This window comes from Sinocyclocheilus anshuiensis, unplaced genomic scaffold (genome assembly GCF_001515605.1).
Source record: "Sinocyclocheilus anshuiensis isolate Anshui unplaced genomic scaffold, SAMN03320099.WGS_v1.1 scaffold1127, whole genome shotgun sequence".
NCBI lineage: Eukaryota > Metazoa > Chordata > Actinopteri > Cypriniformes > Cyprinidae > Sinocyclocheilus > Sinocyclocheilus anshuiensis.
In genome coordinates this window covers 1,026,572-1,040,862 of record NW_015546115.1, presented here as the reverse complement: position 1 = coordinate 1,040,862, position 14,291 = coordinate 1,026,572, and the positions used below count along the sequence as shown (strand labels likewise).

At 38.1% G+C, this 14,291-nt stretch overlaps 1 protein-coding gene and 1 pseudogene across 1 annotated transcript in view; both read right to left on the bottom strand.

Annotated features, from left to right (window-relative positions):
- LOC107700879 (exportin-1-like) overlaps positions 1-12,631 on the bottom strand; it is a 16,980-nt pseudogene extending 4,349 nt beyond the window's left edge.
- An 863-nt stretch (positions 12,632-13,494) lies between these two features.
- LOC107700804 (protein FAM161A-like) overlaps positions 13,495-14,291 on the bottom strand; it is a 6,055-nt gene continuing 5,258 nt past the window's right edge. The window contains exon 8 of the mRNA XM_016502619.1: positions 13,495-13,965. Coding sequence (XP_016358105.1) covers positions 13,626-13,965 — 340 coding nt within the window. The 3' untranslated portion in view covers positions 13,495-13,625. The remainder of the gene's footprint in view (positions 13,966-14,291) is intronic.

Here is a 14,291-nt window from a genome sequence, read left to right as displayed (position 1 = left end):
AGAGAGAGAGAGAGAGAGAGAGAGAGAGAGAGAGAGAGAAAGGAGAGAAAGAAAGGAGGAAGTAAAGAAAGAAAGAGAGAGAGAGGGAGAAAGGAAAAGAAAGAAAGAGAGAGAGAGAAAGAAAGAAAGAAAGTTCCAGATTGTTGTCCTTAGTAGGGCTGCACAATTAAGCCAAAAGAGAATTTGTGATTATATCAATAAATAATAATAATAAACCAAGTACTAATGTCAATGTAAAATAAAAAAGTACTTAAGAAAAACATACTATTACTACTACTAATAGTAAGGTTACTAAGGGTATCACAAAAAAATACTAAAAATAAGAAATATTACTATTGTAACAATACCATTTTACTGTAAAATACAGTATTTGGGAAAAAAATATAATACTTAGTTGTTAGCAAGTTTATTACTAAATAAAAATAAATATTACTAATGCAATACCATTTCACCATAAAACAAAAATATTTAAAAAATGTATTATTGATATTGTTGTTGTCTTTGTTATCTTACAGTACACCTGTTAAATTGCAAAACTAATATTTATAGATCTCTTCTTTTTCAAACATTGAACAATTTAGCTTTTATTTTGGCAAAAAAGTCAAACTGTAAAAGCTTCTCGTGTTGAAATGGTGCTTCTCATTACAATTTTGAGAAGAGCATTTGTGCACCTCACGTTCCCAAATCCACATTATAAGCAACTCATAAGCAACTTATGAATTCATGCGAAGCATTTACTGGGAGCCGAGACACTTTGAGACACTGAAAAGTGACGTCTATCTTGATTAATTGCTCAGCCCTACAGTACATAGTGTATGCTCCCTACTAGACTTATGCTGGTTTGATTCAGAAGAAACAACTCAAGATATGAAACAAAATGGTTACACTGACAGACAGGATTGACTAACCTTGTTGATCATGTCGAGGGTGCACTCGAACACAGCATCGAATATTTTGGGGATCTCTCCTGTTATGTGAGCGCCGAGCTTGTTGACGATGGTTGCCATAGTGCTGAGCACTTCTGGTTCTCGAGCTGCTGGAACATTCCTTTGGTAGTCGATGAGAACTGCCTCCAGCAAAGGTGGAACGAAGTTCTCTCCAACCTGAAGAGACAACAACAGTGCTTTGAACCGCTGTCAAACCCGACTCATTGTTTTGGCACGAGCGCAGACTGATCTAGGAACGTCAGAACTAACCATCTGTGGGTCGTTAGAGCGGCTGACCCATCCGGAGATGAGCTTTAGCGTCTCTCTCTTCACCGTCCGCATGCTCCGTATCAGAGGCTGCTTGGTCACCATCTCACCTGCAGAGGAAGACCAAAGAGTTTACCGCGAGCCGTTATCACATGCCAGCTGTTGGGTCATGTGCTCCATGTCTCACCGTTGCTCTGGATGGCAGAAGAGATGTTCTCGCTCAGGCACTTGTAGACGTTGAGCATGTCCAGGTAAATGCGGCCCAGCTGCAGGACGAATGGGTGACCCACGGCTTTACACGCCCTCACGTTGGTCTTCAGGATGCTGCCTAGCTGACGCACCGTCTCTGGGTCCTTCAGGATGTCCACGTTCTGATTGAAGAGAAACATCATGTGCTTTGAGTTCAGGTGTTGTTGTTTCAATCTTGGTCGTTATAACTTGACATTTAAAGTATAAACCTTTAAAAGAGCAAGAAAAAGCCCGTTTTCTATTATACAACCCCTTTTGGTTTTCATTTGCAAAGTTCTGAGTATTAAAATTGAGCTTATTACAAAAGAGAAGCTTGATTAATTACATGTTTCATAATGGATTATTGTTAGCTAAAATGACAACTAAAACCATAAAAGTGAACTTAAAAAAAACAACAACAAAACAGACAAAAAATTAACTTATTTCAATTCTGATAGTTGTCAAGAAAACATCTCATTTATTCAGTTTAACTTGATGTACTAAAATTAGTACAAAATTACAAAAACATTAATAAACTATAAAATAAGTTATACAATACACTACAGAAAAACGAACAGAAATTATATAGACTATATAGTTAGCTAAAACCAAAACTATAAAAAAAAAGTGTTACTTGAAATAAATGTAAATAATAAACTGAAATAAAATGTGAAAATAAAAACACTTAATAAATAAACACACAATGGTTTACCTTGATGTACTAAAATAAAAATAAAACTGATAAATAAATAAAATATATACATTGGTGTCCAAAATTAGAACACTAGTATTTTCAGCAGCTAAAAAATGGTTTTAAGTCAGTTATTTCTATCTTTTGCTGTGATGTGTCAGTAGGAAATATCAGTTTACATTTCCAAACATTCATTTTGCCATTAATTATACATATAATAAAATACATAATATATATAATAAAATATAATAACTACATAGAGATTAAAAAGCATTCAAAAAAAATTATAAAAACAAAAAAAATATTAGAACAAAAAAAAAAAAACGCTGGAACACAAATGAATACAACAAAAATGGAAAATATAAAAATAACTAATTCAATTTATTAATAAACTATAACAGTATCTCAACAATACTAAAATGACACTGGTTCTCACCTTGGTGGCCTGCTGGATGATGCTGTCCCACACCTGGTTGGGGAGGAGCATGTATTTCTCGATCAGGCGCTCTTGGACCGTCTGGTCTGTCTGTGCTCCGATCATGTAGCCCACAGCCTCGTAAAACGTGTGCACCTGCTGCGGCTGCAGGTCACAGATGATGGTGTTGATGTTGTTGAGGATCTCATCGATGAAGGGCATCACCTCCCCTACCTGAACCTGCACGAAATGCCTCCTGCACTTCTGAGCAATCTTGATGAAGGTGTCACAGGCCATGTCCTGCACGCCGTCATGGGTCTCTAAGAGAGAGAGACACTTTCCAATTAATATACACCCTTATGAGAAGATCAGCAAAAAAAACAAAAACATGCATGCATGAACACTCAAACACTATCTGCTCCTCACCGTGCATGAACTCAAACAGCTTGTTGACGACAGTCTTGAGGAACTTCCAGTGGGCCCTGAGGAATCGTGGGTACTGGCCGACGATGTACATGATGTTTGAGGCAATGATGGCCTTGTTATCTTTCCCTCTTTTCTGTTCACACAGACCCAGCAAGTCCTGAGACAGAAACAGAAATTTAGTGTTGGACTTGGTCTCTTCTGCTCACCAAGGCTGCACTTATTTGATTAAAATACAGTAAAATATTTTGAAAAAAATTACAATTTTAAATAGCTGTTTTCTGTTGTAAAATGTATTGTAAAATATCGTTTATTCTTGTGATTAGAGCGGAAATTTCAGCATCATCACTCAAGTCTTCAGTGTCACATGATCCTTCAGAAATCAGTCTAATATGCTGATCTGCTGCTCAAGAAACATTTCTGAATTTCAATAATGAAAACCTTTCTTAATATTGTTTGTGGAAATTCTTTGATAAATACAAAGTTCAAATGCATTTTACCCTATGCATTTACTTGAAATAGAAATCTTTTGAAACACTGAAAGAATCTTCACTGTAACTTTCGATCAACTGAATGCATTCTTGTTGAATGAAAGGATTACATTTGTTATTAAAAAACAGTAGCATACACTGTATGTATAGTGTTATAGCATGCAGCAGCAAACTTGAACAATCGTTTTCACGTAACATTTCCTGATGGGCAATAACAAATGCATGAATAAACACCTTAATGACGGTGACGAGGAATCTCTTTTCATCCTCTTCATGCATGGCGCCACTGATGGAGCCGATGGCCCAGCACAGCGTGTTCAGGTTCCTCCAGGACCACTCGGTACCGTTCACCTGATTATGAAGCTTCTCCGTCATGATCCGCTCCGTATCCGCATAGTCCAGATGAGTTAAGTAGACTGGACAGGAGAAACACATCATTATCAAGCTTTCTCCATCTACTTTTCCCCCTCAGTTAGAGAACAGCCCATAATTACCCAGAGTCTCTCTCATGTTCTTGTAGAGGTTGATGGAGTCTGTGTCCTTCATGAATTCTCTCACCACCTCGCCCTGATCGTTCTCCACCACCAGAACCTCCTCCGGTTTGGCCATGCGACTCACCATCAGCAGACGCACCTGAGACAGGTCAAGAATGCAGTCAGTTTTTCTCCAGCTACCAATATTTGGAGACAGAGCTGCTGTACAGCTCGGCTAACTGACCTTGGACAGCACAGGCATGTAGAGGTGTCTGCGGGGCGGTACGTCGAAGTGCTGGCTGGTTGAGAGCAGTGGAGAGGTGGAGGTAGAGAAGGGACTCTCTCTGTAGAGCTCAGCGGCCAGATGGTTCCAGTACTCCACATGATGTTTGAGGCAATGATGGCCTTGTTATCTTTCCCTCTTTTCTGTTCACACAGACCCAGCAAGTCCTGAGACAGAAACAGAAATTTAGTGTTGGACTTGGTCTCTTCTGCTCACCAAGGCTGCACTTATTTGATTAAAATACAGTAAAATATTTTGAAAAAAATTACAATTTTAAATAGCTGTTTTCTGTTGTAAAATGTATTGTAAAATATCGTTTATTCTTGTGATTAGAGCGGAAATTTCAGCATCATCACTCAAGTCTTCAGTGTCACATGATCCTTCAGAAATCAGTCTAATATGCTGATCTGCTGCTCAAGAAACATTTCTGAATTTCAATAATGAAAACCTTTCTTAATATTGTTTGTGGAAATTCTTTGATAAATACAAAGTTCAAATGCATTTTACCCTATGCATTTACTTGAAATAGAAATCTTTTGAAACACTGAAAGAATCTTCACTGTAACTTTCGATCAACTGAATGCATTCTTGTTGAATGAAAGGATTACATTTGTTATTAAAAAACAGTAGCATACACTGTATGTATAGTGTTATAGCATGCAGCAGCAAACTTGAACAATCGTTTTCACGTAACATTTCCTGATGGGCAATAACAAACGCATGAATAAACACCTTAATGACGGTGACGAGGAATCTCTTTTCATCCTCTTCATGCATGGCGCCACTGATGGAGCCGATGGCCCAGCACAGCGTGTTCAGGTTCCTCCAGGACCACTCGGTACCGTTCACCTGATTATGAAGCTTCTCCGTCATGATCCGCTCCGTATCCGCATAGTCCAGATGAGTTAAGTAGACTGGACAGGAGAAACACATCATTATCAAGCTTTCTCCATCTACTTTTCCCCCTCAGTTAGAGAACAGCCCATAATTACCCAGAGTCTCTCTCATGTTCTTGTAGAGGTTGATGGAGTCTGTGTCCTTCATGAATTCTCTCACCACCTCGCCCTGATCGTTCTCCACCACCAGAACCTCCTCCGGTTTGGCCATGCGACTCACCATCAGCAGACGCACCTGAGACAGGTCAAGAATGCAGTCAGTTTTTCTCCAGCTACCAATATTTGGAGACAGAGCTGCTGTACAGCTCGGCTAACTGACCTTGGACAGCACAGGCATGTAGAGGTGTCTGCGGGGCGGTACGTCGAAGTGCTGGCTGGTTGAGAGCAGTGGAGAGGTGGAGGTAGAGAAGGGACTCTCTCTGTAGAGCTCAGCGGCCAGATGGTTCCAGTACTCCAGACAGATCTTAAAGATCTCCGTCTCCTCCACCTCAGACACCAGCAGCATGTAATGCAGAGCCTGAACACACGGGAGTCAAGCAATTAGGAGTTTGTGTGTCACTTTACCGTCTATTTCTCTACATTTAACTATGTGTGTACCTCCATGAGCGTCTCTCTGAGGTTCAGTCTCTTCTCTATCAGTTGTCCGTGCTCTTTGAGGAAGGTGCAGAGAAACAGACTGAGGTTCTGGATGAAGTTCTGCTCATCGTCTCTCCCGTTTGAATATGCCAGACGGATATTTGTGCTCAGAGGCAGCATCTGTTGAGTAAATGACGGTTATAGTTTTGAAAACTTCACTAGTTTTTAGTGGTGCACTTGATGTGTTGTTTAAAAATGAATACTTATAGGTTTGGAATAGTTTTTATTAAAAAAAAAAAAAAAAACTCAAGCTATTCACAAGATGATAATGTGGTAATGTTCAATGTTTGAAAAGGAATATTCATTGTCACCTAGCTGGTGAGATGCAATGCTATAAAGTAAATAAAAAATGTTCCCGACTTTTACTCTCACAATGAGCTTATCATACTCGTTTTATGATTTCCGCGATGCAGAAAATGCGGACGGAAGCATGGAATCCAGTCATAAAACGGAATTTACTGTAGCCTATAACGCTATTATGGCTATAAGCCTATTTCACGGAATCAGTCATTTTTGATGAATAAATAAAAAAAACAGGTCAGTCCACTTAAATCAAATCGCGATATAGACTAGTCTCTGTGAATATTAAACTGCAAAAAGACCAGTTAAATACGAAACCTCATGTTCTGCGTGTTCATTTGATTACCAGAAAATACACAACACAGAATTTGTGAAAAAATATATTTTTATTTATTTATTCATTTTAGAGGTTTACATTTGGAAAAGCTGTGCTTCCTGCATAAACCTGCCCGTTGGATTGGCAGTAGTGCTTGCCCAACACAGTTACCTTATTTTCTTTAAGGCACAATCTGAAAGATTTTTTTATTAAAATATCCAAAAACCACTAGAACGGTGTTATATATTTTGCTGACTTGTGTACTTACATTATCCCAAATGTTTTGAAGAATGTTTAAATCCAGAGAAATAAGCAATTTTAACTAGTGACACGGACCGTGTCTATTGTGTCGCCTGCCAATGACGTCATAACCCCTCGATTTCCGGTTTTGTTTTGTAGAAAACATGGAAACACCAAAGACGCTTTAATATGTTGTGTTTTAATAGACCGGTGACGACCGCACAGAGTAGCATTATAACAGAACTTTCAAACGTATCTAGTATGGTAAAACAGCACTGCTTTTTTCCCCCCACATACACACGACCGGAAGGAGCGGAAGCGGTCGACTGTGGCATAATAAAAGCTCCTCTGATTTCGAGCCATGTGTCACGCTCGTTCAGTGGCCTCGTTTCGCGTCGACGGCTTTCAGCCTCGCCCTGCTTCATTCTACTACGTTAATATCTGTCCGAGTCCCATCGGATTGCATTGGCTGTGGGGATGAAGACGACAACTCCCATGATTCCACACTCAGTCACGGCGTCATCAAACCTTTGTCTCTTTGTTTATTTTGAATACGCGCCCTCTAGCGGCGAAAATTACATATTGTGCCTTTAATTCTATATATAATATATATATAGTTCTATTTGTGTTTTAAAAGTTATTTATAATAATTGATGTGAAGTGTACTGTTAAGTGCACTGATGTCAGACTTATTTTTAATAATAAAGTTTATTGTTAAATTCCCTGCCTCCATTACCTATTTTTGTCACATCATTATAAGTGTTTGAGCACCACATTTGAGTGATCATTGCTAAAAATGTGTTTATCTATATATATTCTGTTTAAGTATATACTGTATTCTATATACAGTACCAGTCAAAAGTTTGGAAACACGAATGGGAAGGTGTCCAGACTTTTGACTTGTACTGTACTATAATATATACATAAAGAATAATGGCCGATATATCGATATCTGACTTTTTTTTTACTCCTAATATCGGTATCGGCCCCAAAAAATTCATATCGGTTGGGCTCTAGTATAGACCCCTCTGACATCATCATGAGGTCATCCAAACAGATATGGTAATACGGTCACACACTAGCATTCAAAAGATTTTTTAAAACGATTTTTGAAAAAGTGTCTTGTTCACCAAGGTTGCATTTTTTTACAAATCAAACAGTAATATTGTGAAATTATTACAACTTGAAATACCCTTTTTGTACTGTAATATATTTGTATTGTAAAATATTTTAATGTCATTTCTGTGATGCAAAGCTGAATTTTCAGCATCATTACTCCAGTCTTCAGTGTCACATAATTCTTTAGAAACCATTCTAATATGCTGATCTGCTGCTCAAGAAAAATTTCCTATTACTAACAAACTCTGAAACACTTAAAATGTTTGTGTAAAACTATGATATTTCATTTCAGGATTCTCTGAAGAACAGAACGTTCAAAAGAACAGCATTTTATTTGAAATAGAAATCTTTGTAACATTATAAATGTCTTTTTATGGTCACATTCGATCAATTTAATGTGTCCTTGCTGAATAAATGTATTAAATTTAAAAAAAGAGAAAAGAAAAGAAAAGAAAACAGTTTGTGTGTGTGCGCGCACATGTACCTGTTTGAGCTGCATCATGGTGAGAGTGAACAGGTTGACAAACTGCTCCTCATACTGACTGACACTGACACCTGCGATCTCTGTCAGACACTTCAGAGTGACGTTCCGGAACATCGGAACATTCAGAAACTGTGGAATAAATCAGAACACAAACGATAACATTTCTGGAACACTCAGTGATTTTTACTAAGTGAGAGGCTATAAATGTTGGAGCACCAGCTCGGACACAAAGCTTTGAGCAGAGATCCAATAAGAACAGCCAGCGCTCCAATGATTTCCCTCTCTTTCTTACGCAATGGCAAGCTGAACCAATGACAGTGCGCCTTTGTGAGAGGAGTGACAGCAGTCTGCTATAACAGCATTTTACTAAATCAAATGAGTTACAATTCGAGACCTCGAGTCATGTTACCTTGTACACCAGCGTGCTGATGAGTTTGGTCTCAAATATGTAGCCCAGTGGAATCCAGTTCAGGAAACGAAGGAGGGTCTCCAATGTGGCTTGGACCAGAGGGGCATTCTGGGAATTTTCCTGATGTACAAAGCATCAAGTCAGGTTTAAAAATGAGAGGCATGAATATATTGAACGGCACATAAAGAAATAATTCACCCAAAAGGGAAAATTGTGGATTATTGTGATGTTTTTATCATCTGTTTGGACTCTCATTATGACAGCACCCATTCAATGCAGAGCATCCATTGGTGAGCAAGTGATGCATGATCTGTTCCCATGAACAAACAAACTCATCTACATCTTGGACAGCCTGACATTGAGTACATTTTCAGCAAATTTAAATTTTTGGGTGAACTATACCTTTAATACTAAAAACACCAATGCTGTAATAAAATGCCTGCGACATACCATGACAAACTGGCACAGCTGGAAGATCTGGGAAAATTCGTTGCACATACTGCAAAAAGAAAAAAAAGGGAAAGAGGTTGAGCAAATATCACCACAATTATTTTGCCAACCACACCCTGCAAAGTCTGCAACGGTCACATGTTGCAGGTCATGTGTACCTGTCCTTCAGGTGCTTGGCTTTGACCTGAGTCATCTGCCCGCTGGAGAAGTCAAACACCTCCTCACTGAGGAGCTTCAGGATGATCATGTTGTTCTGACACAGGCTCTCGCTGGTGCGACTCGCTCCCACAATGTCACTGATGAACGTGGGCCAGTGCTTCGGCCACTCCTGCTTCAGAATCTACACACAAACAGAAAGACATCAACAGCAATAAATCCATGAGCCCTTCGCTCTCACAATATAACCACTACTGATATTCCTGAAAACACACTCACCTGCACCAGGATCATGTTGAGCTTTGCTATGTAAACCCCTTCCTTCTGTAAGAGTACAAATACAAGTCAACATGAATGCATTCAGCAATATGACTAGTACTAATCAGGGTTATAGTTAACTAAAAAATTAACTGAATGCTAAATAAAACAATAGTTTAAAGTTTGTTTTATTTCAGTTATTTTATTTAAATTAATGAAAATGCCTTTTAATATATTGGTTGTAACCAGCTGATTAATAGTGACTAATTAATGGAAATATGATCAAAAAATAAAATAAAAATAAAAAATAAAAAAAACTTTATATCAGTTAGACACCAAGGCAAATATGATCATTTTTTTATTTTTTATTTATCATATTTATTTATGATCATTTTCATTTAGTTTAAGTTGAAGTACTAATTCACTAACTAAAACTTGAATAAAAATTGATAAAAACTAATGCAGACATTGAAAAAGATAAAAAATGTCCAAAAACCCTAAGTTTATTTTACTTCAATTGATACAAATTTTTTTAAGTTTTAGTTGTAACTAACTGATTGAAATGTAGTAATTAATTTAAATAAAATACACTAAGCAAAATAAAATAAGACAAAATATTTAAAAAAAAATCTAAACTTATTTTATTTCAGTTAATTGCCAAGGCAACATCTCTTTTTTTTTGTTTAAAGTTGAAGTGCAACTTCAACAACTAAAACTAAATAAACAAATTAAAGTTACTTTAACTTTAAGTTAAAGTTAAAAACAACAAAACGTTAACTAAAATTAAACGGAAAAATATGAAAATAAAATCTAATTTTAAAGGTCCCATATTGTCAAAACTGAAATTTCCTGACAACAAGATGATATTTTAAGCTCCTTATGTAGCCGAATCTGCGCTGGTTTGAATGGGCCGCCTCCAGTTTCCCCTTTGTTTTGCTGCCTCCAGCTAGCACTGTGACGTCGCTGACCCTAGTTACCTGTGGTTGGCCTGGCGTCACTCAGAAAACAACAGGCCAATCAGAAGAGAGGCTCATGAATATTAATTAGACAGACCAAAATCGACCAGTTCTCAGCAGAGCTCCTGAGGAGCTGTAAAAATATATTGAGATGGTTTTTGGTACTTCTACCGCAAATATATATTCTTAAGGACATCAAACCCTAAAATAAAACTCCAGAAAGGTGTACAATATGGGACCTTTAAGTCATTTAAATGGTACAAATTGTAGAAATAATACTAAACATCTGAAGCGTTTTTGTTACCTCTACGCTGTTGGAATCAGAGGAAGTCTTGATAATCAGCCCAACGACATACTTTTTAATTCCTGTGGACAGAGAGAGATGTCTGTTATTTGTGCATTTCTTAAAAGAGTCATCAGGATTTCACATGACAGCAGTGTTATATAATGTGGAGGTGTACAATAAATCCTCTATAATGACCAAGGTCAGTGTGCGCGAATGTTCAGACTGAAGTCGTACAGTCCCTCACCATCACACTGGTTTCGAGGAAGAATCTTCCAGCGTGTTTTGATCACGGTCTCCAGTATCTGAAGAGCATAGTACTGCAAAAGAGTAACCATCAGTTTAGTGTGGCAGAATAAATGCTCACGGGTGGCATTTAGTTGCAGGACTCTATACACTGGCTAAATGCAGAAATAAACACATGTTAACATACTTTAGTCTTCATGTTCTGCGAGAACTCCAGTATGGTGTCCACTCTGGTCCAGGCATCTGGGTGGTCCTTCAGGTTGGTGAGAACTTCTTGTGCCAGTCTTTGCTACAAATAATCACAGCGAAAACCACTTTTGATGCACTGTACATGTACATTCAGAATTGTCTTGGATTTCTCAAATCGACTCGTACCTGAGATCCCACATCATAGTACATGGAGTTGACCACATTGTCCAGCAGGTTGATGTCTAGCTTTTGACTGAAGTCCAGCAACTGCCGTGCTGTGTGATCCGCCAACATGGTCATGTCTGCCGGCATAGAGCTGTAAGACAAGACGCACAACATCTTTTAGGTATCAAACATCAATGGCGACACTTATGTGACCATTCATCCTAACGGTTTACTAGTTGTTTAACCAGAATTATCTCTTATGCTAAAAGTCAGATACCAAAGCAATGGCTCAAACCACGTGGGTGCACATTAGTCCACAAAACACATTACTTAAGCATGCAGCTACAACCTATAATGACAGTTTTGCTGAGTTCACCGTTACAACAGCTAGTATTACTAGTTAAACGCTTCTAAAAAAGTGCTAACATGGCAGTTTAACACATATTAAATGTGTGTTCCTTCTACAGCTAGAAAAACACAAGAGTAAACACGCATTTGAGTCAACAGATCTTCATGTACACTGATCAAACTTTTTAGAAAGCAGCCCACATGAATTCTAGTTGAGCGCCTTGCAGTTACGGGCAGCGGAGAGGAACAAAACGCGTTTTCGTTTCTGGTCAACACTAGCAGTGTGTCAGCAAACTAGCACTTCATTCAACTCGCTTATCGTAGTAGATACTATTTATAACAGATTACCGTTTCACCAAATACCTCAAGAACAACCTTTAACTTACCTGTTTTAACCAAAACTCCTTCTCGTTGAAAAAAAACAACAACAATGCTAACGTGGTTTGGGAATTAGCAACTAGTTTAGTGTCCTGGAAACGTGCGTCGCGTCAAAACAAGATCAAGACGTGAGGTAAAAAAAAAGCGCCTAGCGTATTTATCTCATTTTACACGGATAGCGTGTGTATTAAAAATGCAATCTGAGCATCTAGCAAGTTCACTTCAAATGCTAACTAGCTGGTTAGCTCTCTGTATAACCAAACACACTATACTGCGAAACAAACGGTACATGAAACCCCCCAAAAACACACGATTTCGGTGTTATTTTTAATTATTGTCTTCAGTAATTGAGTCCAGGTTCTCTTTCAGTCAGCAGCTCGTGTTAGTTCATCTGTTTCTCTGTATGACGGTTTACAGCTCGCTGTAACTAACGTTACTCATTCCGTTTTATAACAACAGCATCAAACCAATCGTTAGTTTATTCTTTTGTCTATTGCAGAAAAACCGCTGTTTTGAAAGCAGATATCTGCGAGAGACTGTGACCCAGCTCCTCTCTAGTCTCATGCATCACACGCAAGACCGGTTGAAACCGGTTCAGACTGGCATATTCCATCTCGGTTTAGTTTTCACGCCGTAGCGCCGCGTAAAATTCGGACTGCGGCCACGCCCTCCGCTGCAGCTGATTGGTCGGAGAGAGCACCGCGGAAGCCTTGCGCGCATGTGATTGGGTAGAGATGCCGTCAGTCAGGATTGACCCCTCCCTGCGCGTCTTTTGCCTTTGGTCTCATGTATGAGGCGGGTTTAGCACCACAGCGTGAGCGTGTTGTGGGCTGGACCGCGTGGAGTATGGAAAATTACTGAGATGTTGCCTGTGATGTTCAAACAGTAACTGACCTTGATGCGTATTTTTAGGCTGTGGCTCATGTATAAAATGATTTATATGCTCGTATTTATATTCACCAAGTATGAAAAGAAGTGAAAATTGCAATAATAAAGTTTATTTTCACATATTAAGTTATTTTTTTTCTTTCATTGCATATACAAACACTCATTTCATTTGTAACATATTAAATAATATTGCGTTTTTGGCCCTTTGTTAAATATATATGATAGTGGACAGGTATATATATATACTACATTACTGTATATCGAGTGAATGCCATGTAAACATGTCCAGGTCACATTCTGCCTCAAATTAAAAATAAAAAAAGGAAATTATACTTTGCATAAAGAAATCTTTAAGCTTTTTATGATCAGTTGCATTGCAGCATTATTATTATTGTTATTATTGATAATTAAGCACATTTCCCCTCAAAATTCCCATTACTCTAAGAAAATAATATACTTTACATCATATAAATATACATAAACTGTTTGGTTATCTACATTCTAAAAAATATCTTCGTTTGTTTTCAGCAGTAAATGATGGCAGAATTTTCCTTTTTGGGTGAACTATCCCTTTAATAAAGTTTGTGAGATTTTCTCACACATATATCCAACAACAATTTGCTACTGAGGTTTGCTTTGTTTAAAAACAAATTAAATATGTAGAATAAAGCTAATGGCCACTTTTCTGATCTTCCCGTTTTTCTTTGTCACCTAATTAATACTACCTGTTCTGCTTCTGTCGCAATGGTGACTGTTTTTACTTTCACTACCCCTGCTGCTCTGGCTGTGCTTCCTGCTGACGTCATCATCTTTATAACGCTCATCCTGTTCATCATCATCATCAAAAGCCAGCTTGTCATGATATGAGTGTCCTTCATCGTTGCCCTTTTCCTCATCAGTTTCATGACATTCACTGTGCCTGTCGTCCTCATCTCTGTCCATGTGTTCTGCTTCCATGTCATGGTCATACTCCTCGTAATCATCTGCATAGTCTCCGAGAAGAGAATCCTGCAGGTCTGGAAGTTCCTCATTATCTTCATTCCTGATTTTACTACAAAAGAATGAATGAAAACAACTCAAGAGATGCTGCGAAAAAGAAATATGGTTTTAAACATGCAAAATTAGCAGTATTTTCCTTTTTGGAAGAAGTGTTTCTTTTAATACACTTTTAAAGGGGTCATATGATGCTTCTAAAAAGAACATTATTTTGTGTATTTGGTGTAATGAAATGTGTTTATGCGGTTTAAGGTTAAAAAAACACATTATTTTCCACATACTGTACATTATTGTTTCTCCTCTATGCCCCGCCTTTCTGAAACGTGTCGATTTTTACAAAGCTCATCGGTCTGAAAAAGCGAGGTGTGCTCTGATTGGCCA